At 49.9% G+C, this 18,426-nt stretch overlaps 1 protein-coding gene across 20 annotated transcripts in view; it reads right to left on the bottom strand.

Annotated features, from left to right (window-relative positions):
* Positions 1–18,426, bottom strand: part of KDM2B (lysine demethylase 2B) — a 129,798-nt gene that overhangs the window by 12,806 nt on the left and 98,566 nt on the right. For 19 of the 20 annotated variants that reach the window (XM_077875506.1, XM_077875512.1, XM_077875507.1 and 16 more), the window contains 2 exons: positions 6,705–6,929; positions 135–278 (listed from right to left, as the gene is read on the bottom strand). In XM_077875506.1, the coding sequence (XP_077731632.1) occupies positions 135–278; positions 6,705–6,929 (369 nt within the window). Of the gene's footprint in view, positions 1–134; positions 279–6,704; positions 6,930–17,325; positions 17,480–18,426 lie in introns of those variants that run through there. The other variant, XM_077875526.1, reaches the window with a different exon arrangement.

The following is an 18,426-nucleotide window of genomic DNA, read 5'->3' as shown; positions in this document are numbered from 1 at the left end:
TTCTTGTCCTCAGCACCCTACAGACTCAGAGGTCCTCTGGGGAAGGGAGTTCACAGCCCCCTGACATCAGCACCACCAGAGGCCCTCAGGGGGGAGCTGAGCAACATGGCCAGAGCCCCCCCGGGACTGCTCACCTTAAGGCATCCAGGGTGGATGATTTCATTGCAGATGGAGCACTCCATGAGCATGAGGTTAAACTTTCCTTCTTCCTCTTCCACTGTGTCTTCCTTCCCTGCCTCGCCACACACCAGGCACACGGCGGTATGGGGCAGCACTGGCTGAAGAGCCGGACAGAGCACAGCCAAGTCAGCAGGGGGCAGGCCCCGTGGGGAGCAGGTCACAGGCCAGGAGTCAGCAGCCAGCCAGCCCAAGCCCCGCCCATCGTTCATCTACTCGTTCATTCAAATACTGATCTGGCTACTACCTCCATGCCAGATACTAAGTGCTGGGAACAGCACCGAACGAGACAAAGAAGTCTCTACCATTCTGGGGCACCTGGGTGGCTCAGTGGTTGAGCATCTGCCTTTAGCTCAGGTCATGATCCTGGGGTCCTGGGATCGAGTCCTACATGAAGCTCCCCACAGGGAGCCTGCTTCTCCCTCTGCCTATGTCTCTGCCTCTCTCTGTGTGTGTCTCTCATGAATAAATAAAATCTAAAAAAAAAAAAAAAAAAAGTCGGGCAGCCCGGGTAGCTCAGCGGTTTAGCACTGGCTTCAGCCCAGGGTGTGATCCTAGAGACCTAGAGACCTAGGATCAAGTCCCACGTCAGGCTCCCTGCATGGAGTCTGCTTCTCCCTCGGCCTGTATCTCTGCCTTTCTCTGTGTGTGTTTCTCATGAATAAATAAAATCTTTAAAAAAAAAAAGTCTCTGCCATCCTGAGCTTACAGTTTAGTGGAAGGAGGCAGACAAATGAACAACGGTGTATGTTGTGACAGGGGATATGGAGAAAAATGCAGCCAGGAGGCCCAGGAGTGAGCGATGCCTGGCAATGCCCTGGAACCATGGAGGCCACAGGCAGCATCACACAGGAGGAAAGACCCATGGGGTGGGGGTGGGGAAACAAGGCTGCGCGTCACCAGCACTATCACAGCACAGGCCCCACCACCTTTACAGGGAGGTCTGCGGGGTCAAAAGCACAGTCAGAGGAACACTAAGATGTTATCTGCCTTTTCCAACTATGTTGACATTTGCTCTGGTGAGTACAACTGCTGGCACTGGTCAGGGCAGCACAGAGTTTGTCACTGCCACACATTTGTGACAAAGATCACCAGGTTGCACCAAGAAAGGTCTTTGGCAAAGCAGAAAAAAACTAATTTTATTAAAACTTTGGCCCAAGAGTATATAACCTTTTAATTTAAAAAATTTTTTTATTTTAGTACGTATCCTTTGAACGTTCTGTATGACAAAATAGGAAGTACACATAAAGCACTATTGCTGCATACCAAAGGACGATGGTTATCTAAAGGAAAGGCACTCGTGACTAAGCTGTGATCTGACTTGGTTATTTTCTCCATAGAACATCATTCTACTTGACAGAATAACTGATTAAAAAGAAAATAAAAAGAGTATTGGTAGATTTCTCAAAGACCAAAATGAAATGAGCCAGTCACTTCCAGAAAAACGAATGTAAAGCATTTGTTATAAATGATAAAATTCAAAATTTAAAATAGAAATTAGAATTTTGGAAAACTTATATTAGTCACCATGAACTGGACAGCTTCCTTAAAGACTTAGCTCTCAGGAGACTGGTGGTAGTAGTGTTAACAAATGTGGTTATTACTCCCCCCCCCCCTTATTTTTTTACATTGTATAACACTGTGTGCCCATATTTGGAAAATCTGTATAACTCAGTGAGCCAGTATTTTTCAAATATCCAATGCATGATGTTGTAACATCATGCATGAGCAAATAAACTTTTCCAGGGGCAAGAAAGACTAATGAATTTTAATGTAACACTATGAAAAGTTCATTGATACAGTTTCAGATTCCACATTGCAACTAACCTTTAAGAAACTGTCACCTGTTGAGTACCAGCAGAGTATCAGAGATATCCACCACTACCTGAAAAGACTATGAAAATCCTCTCTCCCTTTTCCAACTACAGATCTGTGTGAAGCCAGTTTCCTCACATAGTTCTTCCAAAACAAGGTATTGCGACAGAATGCAGACACACACATAAATGAAAACGCAGGTCTTGTCTAATGAACCCACATAAAAGAAGAGATTCACAAAAATATAAAACAATGCATTCTTCCTAATCATTTTTATTTTGGAAGATGTAGTTATTTCTCATAAAAATGTTATTTTTGTTAACGTGTAGTGGGTTTATTTTTTCAAATGAATTCAAAGTATTTTTTAAACTTCCCCATTTTAATTTTGAATACAGTAATAAAAATAAATAACCCATATAAACAAAGCTCTTCCAGGTACTCATAATTTTCAGGAGTTCTCAGGACCACGTTTGAGAACTGATGAATTAGACTATAAACACCTTGTGGACACTCACTCTTCCCCTTATGCACACCTCAGTACCTGGAATCCAGAGAAACATACTTTTTTTTTTTACACTGAATTAGAAGAGCTTCAAATAAGATATATGCTCCACTAATAAGTGAAAAGTCTATAAAGTGGCTCAAATATTTGAATTCAAATAAATAGAATACTCAAGGCAAAAGAGCCATCATTTGTTCAACAAATACTTAATAAACATCGGCTAAAGCCTGAAGCAAGCAACCAAAGGGGGGCAACCGTAACGAGGAAGGCAGCTGCTCCCTCGAGCTGTTTCGGAGGCAGAACATGCTGACATCCTAGGAAGACATGGGAAAGTCATGTGCCAAGTGCAATGGGAAACAGCAAGTGGCTGATTTCTGGAGGACTCCCAGGAGAGGGTATTTGGGCTTCTATAGGCAGAGAGAAGTAGGGAGTAGGAAAAGGAAAAAGGATCTCCAACCCAAGTGGAAAGGGACACAGAAGCAAGAGCCAGAGGAATTCAGCAACGGGGAGCACCTGGGGCAGAGGAGCACAGGAAGCCCAGAGCTGGGGGTACTGGGTGGGGAGCACCTGGTGGCCAGAAGATGATCTATGATGGAGTGGGCCAGGGTAGGGGACGGACTCTGAAATCGGCAGGCAGAACCACAGGCAAAGCCACTGCGTAGACTCAGGAGGGGAACCCAGGCCCAAGCCAGCAGGGAGACAGAGCTAGACAGTGTGAAGGGATGAAGCTTTTCAAAGAGGAGCAAAGGGAAGGCTGATCATGGGGAGAGATCGATTGTGGGACATCAAGACAGAAGGGCCTGGAAAGGGAAGAGAGGTGGCTTGCATGTGCCAGAGGTGGGTAAACCATGGCAGGAAGAGCCACAACAAAGTGGAAAGGTTAGAAGAGTTAAGAAGGATGCTGAGGGTCAGGCCAAGTCTACACTGACTATAAGTTCCAGAAGCCCCATCAGGTTGGAGAAAGACATGCAAAAGTGAGGTTTCCTTCAATCAACAGTCACACTGTGGCAGACATTGAACTAGGCACCAGAGCTGCAAAGCACAGGTGACAGCAGAGATGGGTCCCACAGCTGGGCCTAGAACATGGGCAGGGGCAGAGCAAGGCTGAAGAGCAAGAGACAGCGCTGGGTCACGGCCCTGTGCCAGCTTTTAGGTGACACTGTTCTCAAGACCAACAGTCCCTATAGACAACCTCTCAAATCCTGACAGAATGCAGTGGGTCACGTGGACCCTCACTCCAGGGGGCGGGGGATATATATATATATATATATATATAGGCATGTTTAGAGACAACATTTCAAGAGGACTCCCACATTTCCTGAAACTCACTGAAATGACCTGGATACAAGTAACAAAAACACAAGCAATGAAACAAAAACTGTACAGCAGAGGAAGCAATCCACAGAGTGAAAAGACAACCTATGGAATGGAAGCAAATATTTAGAAACTGTGTATGTGATGAGGGGCTAATATGTGGAACACATGAAGAACTCCAACTCAACAAAAACAAAAACAACCCAAATTAAAAATGGACAAAGGACTTAAACAGATATTGCTCCAAAGAAGCCATGGCCAGCAAACATTTGAATGATGCTCACCATCAGCAATCATCAGGCAAGTGCAGATGAAAACCACATCAAAGTAACACCTCACATCCATTCGGGTAACCAGCATCAAAAAAAAAAAAAAACAGTAAATCACAAGTATTGGCAGGATGTAGAGAAAATGGAACCCTTGTGTACTGCTGGTGGGAATTTAAGGTGGAGCAACCTCTATGGAAAACAGTATGGCGATCCCCAAAACAATTAAAAATAGAGCTACTGGGGCACCAGGGTGGCTCAGTTGGGTTAGGGTTAGGTAAGCACCCGACTCTTGATTTCAGCTCAGGTCATGATCTCAGAGTCATAAGGTCAAGCCCCTAGACGATGGGTTCCACGTTTGCCACAGAGCCTGCTTGAGATTCTCTCCTCTTCCCATACTCATGTGCGCATATACACATATGATCTCTATCCCTCTCAAACAAATAAATAAAATCTTTTAAAAGGTAGAGGTACCATATGATCCAGCAATTCTACTTCTGGGTATATATCCAAAATAATTCAAAACAGGATCTCAAAGAGATGCTGGGCATCACCACCACCCCCCGCCCCATGTTCACAGCATCATTATTCATAAAGCCAAGAGGTGGAAGCAACTAATGTCCATCAAAAGAGGAACAGGTAAAGAAAATGTACCATATGCAAATGGTGGAATATCATTCATTCATTTTTTTTTTAAGATTTTATTTATTTGAGGGATGCCTGGGTGGCTCAATGGTTGAGCATCTGCCTTCAGCTAGTGAGGGTTGTGATCCTGGGATCAAGTCCCACATTGGGCTCCCTGCATGGAGCCTGCTTCTGTCTCTGCCTGTGTCTCTGCCTCTCTCTGTGTCTCTCATGAATAAATAAATAAAATCTTAAAAAAAAAAAAAAAGGGATCCCTGGGTGGGCGCAGCGGTTTAGTGCCTGCCTTTGGCCCAGGGCGTGATCCTGGAGACCCGGGATCAAATCCCACGTCGGGCTCCCCGTGCATGGAGCCTGCTTCTCCCTCTGCCTGTGTCTCTGCCTCTCTCTCTGTGTGTCTCTCATGAATAAATAAATAAAATCTTTAAAAAAAAAAAAAAAAAGATTTTATTTATTTGAGAAAGACTGGAGCAAGGTGAAGGGCAGATGGAGAAACAGGCCACCTGCTGAGCCTGCCCCCAATGCACGGTTCCATCCCAAGACCCTGAGATCATGACCTGAGCTGAAAACAGACGCTTAACCCACTGAGCCACCCAGGTGCCCCTTATCAGTCTTCAAAAGAAGGAAATCCTGGCTGGGTCAGTTGGTAGAGTATGCAACTCCTTATCTTGGGATCATGAATTTAAGCCCCACGTTGGGCACAGAGTTTACTAATTAAAAAAAAAAAAAAAAAAAAGGAAATCCTGATCCCTGCTACAATACAGATGAACCTTGAGAAGGTTATGCTCAGTGAAATAAGCCAGTCACAGGAGAAACACCACTTCTATGAGGTATCTAAAGCAGCCACCTCAGAAAGTAGAAAGGTGGTTGCCAGGGGCTGAGGGAGAGAAAATGGGGTTGTTCGATGGAGATAGGGTTTCCATTTGGCAAGATGAAAAGGCTCCAGAGATCAGCTTGCACAACAATGGGGGTATATGTAATATGACTGCACTCTGCACTGGACATTTGAAAATGGTTAAAATTCTGTTGTGTTTTTGACCATAATAAAAAAATCAAAAACCAAAAACCACTAAACTAAAACAAAAACTCACATAGTACGTGCAGAGGAAGAAGGGGAAAGTGACCCTGGGCTCAGAGGAGGAAAAGCACCCAAAGAGAAGGATGTGCCCCATGCCAGGCTGAGCCTTCGGAGGAGCTCACCCAGGAATCCTGTCCCTCCTGCCCAGCCTGCTTTCCCACAGGAGCAGAGATCACTGTTCCCACAGGGAGGACCTCGGGGCCTGGGAGCAGCACCCTGCGGAAAGGCAATGTGTGTGTTGGACAGACACACGGACTGAACCTGGGGCTGTGCCCAGTTACCAGAGCCTGTGTGCACTGGCCCTGTCTTGGAGTGGGGCTGGGGCAGTGAGATAGCCAAGGGGCTGGCCGAGCTCTCTAGTAGCCTAGCTCCGAAGCACCATAAATCAATCCTCTTCATCTGGGGCAGCCCCCTCAGGAGGGGCACTGACCTTCCACCAGGACCTCTGACTTCGAAAGCAGGATAGGAAGGAAGGGAGGGCCTAGAACCATCATGAACTGGACCGTAAATGCTGGCAATGGGGTCACAGACAGGACAGGCTGACATCTTTAATGGCAGAGACTTCAAAGTACTCAGTCATCCAGGGAGGGAAGGAGTCTTTAACCCCAACAGCCTATGAAGAAAAAGGAGCCTGGTGCAGTAAGTATGCCCCCACATCCTGCAATGTGAAATCTGAAACAGCACTGGTCACAGTCCCTTTTCTCTCCACAAGAGAGCATCACTTAAAGGATTCTGCATCTGGAACATTCTCTTTAAGGGAGAGACCAGACAGACTAACAAGCAGAAAGACAAGCCAGGGAGGTGGGGTCTGGCTTCAGAGAGGGCCAGGGTGCAACCAGAGGAAGGCAGTGTGGCCACCCCTACTCTGCCCCCAGGGCATCTCTGGAGAGTTCATGCCCACCACACTCACCGCGATGCACTGTCGCATGATGCAGCTCTGCTTCATCCGCCCGGGGCCCCCGAACTTCTTCATGTCCTTGCAGAAGTGGCACTCTCCACACTCGGTCCGCAGGCAGGCCTCGCACTTGCGGCATCGCGTCCGGCGCCGGCGAGCTCCCGCCGTTGTCCGGTTGGCGGCCAACTTCACGGCAGAGGCTGGGCCCAGCTTCCCCTTGGGCCGACCTACCGCCCGGTTCTGCAGGAGAGCACACAGGACGGGTGAGATGGGCCACGGGCCTGGCCAGACCCCCAGTGTGGGGTGTCCGGAGCTGATCTGCTCAGGTCCCAACCCAAGGACCTCAGACGGTGACTTTATTTAAAAACAGGGCTTTTACAGAGGTGATCCAATTAAAGTTATTAGGGTGGGCCCTAATCCAATAGGACTGGTGTCCTCACGAAAGGGGAAATTTGGACACAAGCACAGAGAGAGTAAGTTGGAGGTACAGGAAGGAGATGGCCATGTGACTGGAGTGTCTTTAAGCCAAGGAAGCTGGTAGCCACCAGAGGCTGGAAGAGACAAGGCATGATCCTCCCCTAGAGTCTTCAGAGAGAGGACAATCCTGTCAGCACCTTGATTTCAGACTTCTGGCCTTCAGAACTGTGAGAGAATAAGTTTCTGTTGTTTTAAGCGCCCCAGTTTTGGGTACTTCATCATGGCAGCCCCAGCAAGTGAACAGAGGACACCCTGCTTCTGAGAGCAAGTCCTGGTTCAAGACCCTTCCACGGCCACCACATCTCAGCACAGGCCCCTGCCTGCCTCCAGCCAGGTTCTATTTCCCTGGAGAGGCCATACACAGCCACATGGAAGACTCTGTCCCCTCTGCCAGGAACACAAACTCCTTTCCTACTCCAGTTGGGTAAGACCTATTCAATTTGCAGGCCCCAGTCTTCTGACAGCCCTCCCTGGCCTGTGTTCTGCAGGGCACCTCCCACGGGCAGTATTTCTCAGGAGCCTTCACTTTGAGACAGAGAGCTCAGGAAGGCAGGTATCAAGACTATCTTGTCACCGCTATCCTCTAACAGGATGACCTGGCACATAGGATGTGCTCAATAAACCAAACAAACCCTGGCAGAATGAGACATTCACCCTAAGGAGCCTTGACTTCTGAGTTCTCTACATGGGCTCCAAATGCTTCACTCCCTGTGACTCTGAAGAAAGCAGAGAAAAGGACGATGAACGCAAGGGCAGTGCAAAACACAAAACCAAACCAGCCAGCCACAGGTCCTGCTCTCTGGGCCAGCAGCCTCAGAGCCCCTTGCAAACCAGGATCTGTGGGGGAGCTCCCAGGCCAGTTGCTGGAGGACACTGTCTGCTGAGGTCTCCAGTGTACAGGGACCGGCAGTGGGAGGGACCAGGGTGGTAGTGTGCTGCCTGAAGCATCTTTCCAAGTAACAGGAGTTTGCTGAAAAATGGTTCATTGATGAGGGAGACACACTCCTTACCCCAAAACTATCTGATCAAATTGGCATCTAATGCTTATAGACCCTTTGCAGCCAATTAATCTCAAGTCCAGTCCCCAGCCTTTTACTTGCTTCGCACACTTGGATCCCTAACAAAATCCCCTCCTCTTCTCAGCTCGAGGGTCCAGAAATGTGGTGACTATGTATCACAACAGTGCAAAGGGTCCTCCCTCCAGAGACCCCTCCCCCCAACATCACAGGGGTTATCGAGATCACAGAACCACACCAGGAAGAAACACAGCCCACCTGTGAATAAAGCCTCGCCATTAACCATTTTTTCTGCAGTGCAGTGGTCCCTGCAGAGAGCTGAAAATCTCACACTCCATACCACCACCACCCTTTGGTATTGACACCTAGGTGGATCCTTCCCTCAATTTATCTTCCTAGCAGCCTGCCAACACTCAAAGGAACTGCAAAGCATCTGAAGTGCTCACCTCAGGAAGCACTGCTACCCTGGACCTTTATCCCATTCAACTAGCTCTGAATTCCAGAGGAAAGGGAGACAGGAGACCTGGCTCCAGTGGCCTGTCAGTCCTCAAGACCCTACCCCGATCCCACTTCTCCCACAGAGCCACTCCACACTCAGGCCCATCCTCAGCTGTAGGGTGGCCTGGCCAGTGGCCGTGTTCCCAAGGAGGCCCATAGGTTGGTCTGTACACCACCAGCTGCGTCAGCAAAGGGACAGCTCCCACGCAAGCCACTCTCTTCCAGCAGTGAAGGTCTCACAGCCCCCTCCCACCAGTCCTTATGCTGCCCCCCAGTGAGATCTGGGGCACCTCTTGTCACACATAGGAGGAGCTTAGCAGTCCTTAACATCGGAAGTGGGATAAATTACATGCATCCATTCATGTCAGATACTGCTGCCAGATGAGTAGCTTAAAAAAAAAGTAGTTTTCAGAGCTTTTGGAGTTGAGAATGGTATGTAGGGGCCACGGGCCTGAACACTAAGCAGCTGACCGAAGTGCAGCAAATGTGCCAGGTGGAAGCAGCCGATGAGGAGGCTGACAACAACGACGGTGGATATTTACTGACTGCCTACAACTGTGATCATTCTATATATGATAGGACCTTATTTTCCCAACAATAACCCTGTGAGAGCCATCATTTCTCAGATGAAGAGACTGGACGTTAAGTGACTTGCCCTAGATAACAGAGCCAGCAGAGGATGAGCATACACCCAAAAAGTGCCTTGAACACCATAACCCAGAGCAGATGAGCAAGCGCAGCAGGGTGGGAGTCCACGGGACGGGAGCACACATCCCTGGAGTGCGTCCACGGTTCGTGCCCATAGCAGGACAGGTGCCGGAAAAAGGCACAGAGAAGCACATTCACTTTCAGCGAAATGGAAACCAAGAAGGCTTTTCCCTCTTTTCACAGCTCACGAATCCAATTCTACCCCTGTAGAGAGAGAGCACAGGTCCTAGAAGCAACTCACTCCTCCAATCCCTCAAACTGGCAACGACCTGGAGGATTCTAAGCCTCAAGTCTGGTACAGAGAGGGCAGTGCAGTCCAGCCTCCAAGGACAAGCCACAGATGAGGGGCTCAAACTCTGACCCGCACCCCCACTCCCAGAGCAGGAGAGTCTAAGGACTAGCTGCTTTGGTGAAGGACTGCAAAAAATTCCTAGAGTCCAAACACAACTCTCCTCCCACTCAGGAACGTCAGGTATAAATAGCCACTGGGTACCTCTGTTGTTACTGGCCACGAGGACACTGTCTCTCTGAAGTAAAACACTGGGGCGATCCAGGCAATGTCACAGAGCACATGTGCAACTATGAAACAAGCCTACCTTCCAGTGCTTTCTAAAGCATATTCCCACCCAGAGAAGCACTTTTCCCTCCTGGATCCCAATGGCAGCTTAGACATCCTGGAATATGACAGAGCAAATGACAGACAACATCCTGGAAGAGGTGTGAGAAAGCCCTGTTTCTGAAGACCTTGATTCAGGCCCTCTCTAGCTGGCTGCCAAGTCAAGCTAGAGAAGCCGCTGCTGCCTGCAGCCTCATGGCCAGCTTTTGTGGGAAGTGGGCGCCAGCAGGCTTGTCAGAAGTCAACTGAGCAACACTGGAAATGCAGGATCCTAAGACAGATCACCCAGAAAAATCAACAGGTGAGAAAGACACTGGAGGGTCTCTATTAAGGTAAACAAGCCAAAGCCCTATCATTCTGGCATGAAGCTTCTGTCCTAATCTCTTCTGCATGATATCTAAAGGTTCAAAACCCAAATCTTTTTTTTTTTTTTTTTTTTTTTTGGCACAGCGGTTTAGCGCCTGCCTTTGGCCCGGGGCGTGATCCTGGAGACCTGGGATCGAATTCCACGTCGGGCTCCCGGTGCATGGAGCCTGCTTTTCCCTCTGCCTGTGTCTCTGCCTCTCTCTCTGTGTGTGTCTCTCATGAATAAATAAATAAAAAATCTTTATTTTTTTTTAATTTTTATTTATTTATGATAGTCACACAGAGAGAGAGAGAGAGGCAGAGACATAGGCAGAGGGAGAAGCAGGCTCCATGCAGGGAGCCCGACGCAGAACTCGATCCTGGGTGTCCAGGATCACGCCCCGAGCTGAAGGCAGGCCCCAAACTGCTGAGCCACCCAGGGATCCCCTCAAAACCCAATTCTAAATTCCACTCTATCCTATCTTCACCTCTATTTGTTCAAGTAACCCAGAATGAGTCTTTGTTAATTTCAGCACGAACTATTCTTCTCAGCAAAAGGGAATGATGACATCCACTGACTTTCACTTACAAACCAGCCTTTTCAATCCCAAGGCTACTTGTTGATTAGATCAGCCCAGCTCTACCTGTTCAGGAAATCTACAGTCCACATGCGCTCCCCCCCACCCCGAAACCATAGTATTCCAGTATCTCTTCTCCACCAGCTACTCCTAAGCATCTTCCTTTAAGAGAACACTATGACTGCAGTTCTTTCATTCATTCCACAAATATTTATGGAGTGCTTCCTATACATCAGATACTCTTCTCCTGAATATTCATGGGCAGAACCTCTTTGATCCTTCATCTCTAAAACACTAGGATTAAAATTACTTGCAGTAACCTAAATCAATGAAAAGACATCCCATGTTCATGGACTGAAAAAAAAAAATATTGTCAGGATGGCAATACTCCCCAAACTGACCGATAAATTCAATGCAATCTCTATCAAAGTCCCAGCTGGTTTTCTGTAGAAATCAACAAGCCAATCCTGATATTCATGTGGAAATGACAGAGACCTGGAAAAGGCCACAAAGATCTTGAAAATGAAGAACAAGTTGGAGGCTTAGTACTTTCTGATCTCAAAGCTTACAACAAAGCTACAATAAACAAGACCATGTGGTACTGGCAATAAGGACATACTGATCAATGGAACTGAGAGTCCAGAAATACACCCTTATAATATTTATGGCCAAACAATTTTCAATGACCAAGTGATTTTCAACAAGTGTGTTAAGACAACTTAGTAGTGGGAAAGAATAGTCTTTCCAACAAATGGTGCAGGGACATGCAAAAAGAATGAAGTTAAAAAAAAAAAAAAAAAGAATTTCGTTGAACCCTTACCTCACACTGTATGCAAAAATTATCTCAAACGTGGATCAAAGACCTAAGTGTAAGAGCTAAAATTCTACCCTCTTAGAACATAAGGGTAAACCTTCATAACCTTGAATTAGGCAATGATTTCTTGGACATGACACCAAAAGCACAGGCAACAAAACAGATAAACTAGACTTCAAAACTAAAAACTTCTGTTTTTAGCTTAAAATGGGCACAATCAGGTGAAAAACCCAGAGAATGGGAGAACATATTGCAAATAATATATCTGGTAAGGGACTAGTACTTAGAATATATAAAGAACTCTAAGAACTAAACAAGGAAAAGACAAATATTCCAACTTGAAAATGGACAAAGGATTTAAAAAGGAATTTCTTCAAAAACATATATACAGGGGCACCTGAGTGGCTTAGTTGGTTAAGCCTCCAACTCTTGATTTCAGCTCAGGTCTCCATCTGAGGGTTGTGAGACTGAGCCTCATGGCAGGCTCTACGCTAGGTATGGAGGCTGCTTAAGATTCTCTTTCTTCCTCTCCCTCTGCCCCCCCGCTTCCAAAACAAAACAAAACAAAACCACAAAACCCCATGTATACAAATGGGGAATAAGCACATGAAAAGATACTCAACTTCACTAGCCAACAGAGCATGTAATCTGCACTGGAGACTCATTCATTAATGAGTCACACATTCACCCACCTGCCTACCCAAGTGTTTTCTGGCTGAGAACTATGTGTCAGATTCAATGCTAGGTGCTGGGACTACAGAGACGAGTAAGATGTGTTCCATACTCTCAAAGGCATTACAATTCAGGGGGAGAATGACAGACAACCATGTAAATGAAATGCAAGGTGATAGTGATGATGATAATGATATTAAAAGTAACACTTATTGACTCTTTTCAATATTTGTATCAGTAATCTCTAAAACAAATTCTCTCCATTCAGAAGTGAGGAAACAGCAGAGCAGAGTCAAGTCATCTGCCTAATGTCATATGGCCAGGGAACAAGAAGCCATGATACAAGCCTGGGCAGGGGCTCTAAAGCCTGAATCCTGGCGTGCGACCCAGAAGAAATGCCTCATCTCACTGGGAGGTGAGGTTGGGAAGAGGGTCACAGACACAGGAGGTGGTGACTAAGGGTCTTAAGGGAGAATAGGCCTATGCAGGCCAGGAATAGGGGTGGGGTAGGGAGGAGATATTCTAGTCAGAAGGAAGAGAATAAGATAGAGATGTGAAACTACGTAACACATGCAGTAGCCTGATATGGCTACTGGAAGAGAGTCTTTGAGATGGCAGGAGCCTAATCCTCCAGGGCCTCATAGGGCACAGAAGTGGTGTCCCCTGTAAAGGGGAGGTAAAGGACTTTACATTCAGGAGCAACATGATCACATTCTGGCAAGTGTGTAAAAATTTTGGGGGGTAATAAGCAAGATGAAAGGCAGGGAGAGGAGATGAGTATACTACAGTAGCCCAGGTTGAAGATGATGAAGGCACACACACATGGGTTGACAAGGAGGGGATGATTCAGGAGATGTTTCAGAAGCAGACCCAAGAGGCTCCCTGAACATGGGGTACACAGGCGGGAAGTCCTGAAAAGCTCTGAGGTTTCTGGTTTCAGCAACAGAAGAACAAGGGGCTTAGGAGAGGGAGGAGAGAGAGATCAAAGACTCCATCGTGGACACACAAAATCTGAGGGGCCAATGGGACATTCAAGGAAGGTGGCCAGGAGGGAACACGGCCGGCCACAATCAGGAGTCAGCATCACATACCATCAAACTAGTGAAGTCCATGAGGTTGTCCAGGCAGAAAAGGCAGAGTGAAAAGGGGGTCCTAGACACTACTACATTCAAGACTACAAATATTCAAAGGCTAGTGTGAAAGACCAACCTGTGGAGGAACGGCCAGAAAGGCAGGCAGAGCAGCAGGAGGTTGTGTCATTTCCCTGAACCAGGGAAGAGTTTCAAGAACGGACGACTGTCAAGATGAGTGAGAAAAACAGTGAAACATGGCTGCAGTTCCCAAGAAGCTACTCCCAACAGCAGCACACTGATACTTAGCCCCACAAGGGGTAGCCATCACCCCCCAAACAGTATGGAATTATTTTGTCATGCTAATGTTATATTCTACTGCATAACACAGATTTATCTCAACATTCATCTACTCCCAAATCTTTAGGCATAATGGACACTCCAGGAAAAGCTGGACTTTAACAGCAATGTGGGGTCCCTTAATACACACCTGTAGACTCCAGTGATGGCTTTGATTTGTTCATATACTAAGGGTAAGGAGCAAGAGAATAAAAACACAAGAGCTACCAGAAACCCAGGGTTTGGGATGACCTTTGGAGAACTTGAGGAAAGCTAAGGACCTTTTCCCAGAAAAATGCACACAGTCACAAACCTTTACATAAAATTTCAGGAAGGTTTACGGTTCTCAGTCTTAAATTTCAATAAGCTATAATGAGTAACACATTAGTTATGGGTACATAAACTTTTTTTTTTTAAGATTTTATTTGAGAAAAAGAGAGAGCATATACACAAGTGGGATGGAGGGACAAAGGAAAAGGGAGAAGCAGACTCCGCCCCATCCCCTGCCCCATGATGGGGACTTGATCCCAGGACCCTGAGATCAAGACCTGGGCTGAAGGCAGACACCCAAACGACTAAGCCACCCAGGCGCCCCAGCTGCATAAACTCCTGAGATATTTTCCTCTTCATTGTTTTCTAATTGTTTTTATTTTTTTTAAACAGACAATAATCATTTTTATTTCATTATTATATTTTAAGTAGGCTCCACAGCTGGCATGAAGCCCAAGGCAGGGCCTGAACTCATGACCCTGAGATCAAGACCTGAGTTGATATCAAGAGTCAGATGCTAAACCCACTGAGCCCCCCCCCAGATGCCTCAACAATCACTTTTGTTGGGAGAAAAAAAAAAAAAAAAAGGAACAAAGCTATTTTCATTTCAAGGTTTAAAAAACAATGAAAAACAAAATGCAACAAGAATTCTCATGAACAGCCCTTCTTTAAGGGGTATCTCCTCAAACTGAAAACAGCTAAACAATTTTCTGACACATCCTGCACTGGAGAAGCAAATGGAAGTCCACAGGAGACAGCCTACCCAGGAGTGAGCACTGGCAAAGAGCATGCAAGGGGTCTCCTCCCCGCTGCTGCTGCCGCCGCCGCTGCTGCTGCCACCGCCGCCACCACCACCACCCACTAGCTCCCATCCCACACTGGGAGCAGAGAAAACCTAGGCTGCAGTGGGAAGGAGGGGGCAGACAGGCCTAAGGAAGTGCTGCCCAGGTAAGGACAAGAGACACCGGCCTCAAGTGGGGACAAGAGACATGCACAGAATTTTAGAGTAGAACAGGTAAAATTCTGATGAGGGGTGGTGGTAAGGGGCTAGGTGCAGTTGCTGGGGGTAACTGGGCAATAGTTACTTTCCAATAGGGCCTCCACTGGTCACTTAACAGCAGATGGTAAGCACACCTGCATACTCATACTCCAAGACTGGCACCCCTCCATGAAGGATACTTCACGGAAGAGTGGGGTCTAGAGCCCAGAGACTCACTCTCCCGTGGACATCACAAGTGCTTCTGAGATCCTTAGAGGAAGCCAATGTTATCAGGCCCGAGAAATCCTGAGGCTGGGGAAACTAGTGAGGAAGGGAAGGAGGAGGCAAGGGGCCCTGAGCCATAGCCTGGAGCTTCCGCAAATGCAGGGTCCTTTGCTAACAACCACCGTCTCTATTGGGAATATGGGAAAAACCTGCTGCCCGTTGACCTGCCTTAGGAGTCATCTCAATACACCTGAGTGGAACTCATCATCTTAAGGTGAACCTCAAGAACTTGACTGACAGCTCCAGAAGTGCCACACAGTGCTGACTGCTGAGTGGAGGAGGAATGTAATGTGGCTACAGGGAGTACAGGTCTTCTCCTGATGGAACTCTCTCACAGGAGTGGCAGACCTGAAAACGTGTTTTTTAGCCCAGAGACACATGAAGTCTTGTCTCATACTCTGTCAAAGATTGTATCTACCCTAAGCCACAGGGTGTGGCCAACTTAAAAAAAAACAAAACAAAACAAAACAAAGCAGGTAACAGGAACCTCAATCCTGAAACACCAAAGAAGAGTCAATGTTGAGTACAAGTGTCTTCTTATGAATGAGCAGATGCAGGAAGGGTAAACTGCTGGCAGGGATTAATTAGGTAGAATCAAACTGAACTGAAAAAGTTTCAAGCCAAGATTTGGTGTGAACCAAGAAGCAGGAACTGAGAACCATTCACACACTGTGCTACTGACTTGATAAAAGTTCCAAGACAAAACCTCTTGAGTTGACTCTGGGTTAATCCCATCTAGGAGACCAGCGAGGTTCAGGAACACCATAAGGGGCATGCACCTGAAAGACATCCAGCAAAACTCGGAAAACAACAAAATGGAACTAAACAGTAAAATTTAACTTGGTCTGTTAGATTAAAACAGTTAATGACATGTGCCATACAATTTAAGTGCAGCACATACAGCGCTTCTTCAATCACCCCTAATGGAGGAGGAAAACGTTCCTACATCTCGGCCTGAACATTCCAAAACATCTTTATTCCACCGAGGAAATGCACCCAGGATTATAAATAAGCACCTTATTCGCCTGGTCCCGTGCCCACATGATAACTCAACCCACCCCACGCTTAATTCCTCGGACAAGTCTGCCTAGCCTGCGTCCTGCTGCGAATACTGTGCAGATTATACTCGGTCAATCCCCAACTTTCTTCCCCCGCTGCCAAACACGGATCTTCGCGGAGTAAATTCACGCCGTAAACACACCCCGGCTTTGTTTTATACACAGATTTCTGCCCCCGGGTCCCAGGAGAGGTTGCTTTCTCTTCTGAATCCAACTGAGGCCACGCACTGCCATCTGGGGTCACGGCTTCCTCCCGCCCCGCCGCGGCGGAGCGCACTCGCCGGTTCCGGATTCCCCGCGCCGGCCCGCGGCTCGCAGCCCTTCCTGTCTCCGTCTGCCCACGGCGGGCGCGCGGCGCCCAGACAAAAGCTCGGGCCGTCGGGCCCACGGGCCCCGGGCCGCGGCGTCCTCCAGCCCAGAGGCCGAGGGTCCCGGTGCAACTTTGCAAAGAGAAAGGAGGGAGGCGCCGGCGGCCGGGGGGCCGGGTGCGCCCGGGGGGCCGGCACGCGCGTGGGCCGCGGAGGGCGCGAGGGGACGGCGAGGCGCGCCCTGGACGCCCGCGCCCGCGCCCGCAACTTGCTCTCGGGCCACGGCCCGCGCCCCGCAGGGCCCGCCCGACGGCGAGGCCCACATTGTCCCCGCCGCACGGCCGGCCGCCCTCGCGCCCCGCCGCTCGCACACGCCCCCTGCCCGGGCCGGCCGCCGGCCTGCCGCGCTCCTCCGCGCCCCGCTCGGCCCGGCCCTGGCGGCCCCGCCGGCGGCGGCTGCAAAACTTTCTCCTCATCGCGGCGGCGGCGGCGGCGGCGGCGGCGGCGTCGCGGCCGCCCCGGGCGCGTCGGTCGGTCGGCCGGGAGGTCGGCGGGCGGGCGGGCGGGCGGATCCCTCCCTCAGCCCCACCCCGGGCCGCCGACCTGGTCCGGCTCCGATTCATAGTCGTCGTCCTCGGCGCTCACGGACATGGCCATGGCTCATGGTGGGCCCAGGCTCGCGCGCGCTGACATGGCTGGAGCGGCGCCGCCGCCGCCGCCGCCGCCGCCGCCCGGAGCAGGCTCGGCTCGCCCTGGCTCGGGCTCGGGCTCGGGCTCGGGCTCGGGCTCGGGCTCGGGCTCGGGCTCGGGCTCGGCTCGGGCGCCTGCTGCCGCGAGGAGGGAGCCGCGCCGCGCGCCTCGCACGCCCGCGCGGGAGGGGGCGGGGAGGGGCCGACGAGGGGAGGGCCGGGGCGCTCATGCATATGCATGAAGCGAGCCAGGAAGGGGCTGGCCCCCCGGGCCGGCGGGCCAATGGCGCGGCCGCGGCGCAGGGGCCGCACACAAAGGGAGCCCGGCCTGCGGTGACATGGGGGCGGGCCCGCCGAGGGCGGCCCCTCGCGGCCGGCGCGCGGGGACTGGGACTGCGTGGGGGCGTGCCCCACGGCCCGCCGGCCCGCGCGCCCGGGATGCACATGGGTGGCTGCACGCCGCCGCCGCTCGAACAGGAAATGCACGCCCGACCTGGGGTGGGGTCTTTTGTGTGGTCCTGCGGGGCGTCTCGCGGGAGCCCCGGGGCGCACAGGCCACGGGCGGGGGGGGGTGGGGGGGGCTCTGCACGCGACGCCAGGCAAGAGTGCCTGAGCACCCGGCGGCGGGCACACGAGCTCCCGGGTTTGCACATGCTCTGGGTCCGGGACCTGATGCCCGCGAACCCGGGGGGCGGGCCAGTTCCCCGGAAGCGGGCAGTTACATTGGGCCGGTCCCCTGATGCTGCCCTCTCTGCCCTCAGGTTTGCCTTAACAGATGGAGAAGGAGTCAGCATGAAATGTGCAGTAGTGCTGACGGGAGTTCCCATAGAGCTGCTTGCTGATTTGGAGGTCACGAGGGAGAACGCCCTGAATGCACTCTGCCCCCCCGAGGTGGGCGCCCCACCCTCTTGGACACGAACCCTCCTTCTGGTGGTCTCCGGGAAGCGATGTGCCCTGGAGGTGATCTCAGAGGGGGCAGAGAGCTACAGGCCTGAACCTAGTTCTCTTAGGAGAT

The sequence above is a fragment of the Canis aureus genome, chromosome 27, assembly GCF_053574225.1.
Source record: "Canis aureus isolate CA01 chromosome 27, VMU_Caureus_v.1.0, whole genome shotgun sequence".
Classification (NCBI taxonomy): domain Eukaryota; kingdom Metazoa; phylum Chordata; class Mammalia; order Carnivora; family Canidae; genus Canis; species Canis aureus.
Note: the sequence above shows the minus strand (reverse complement) of the source record. Positions and strands in the feature narration are given on the sequence as shown.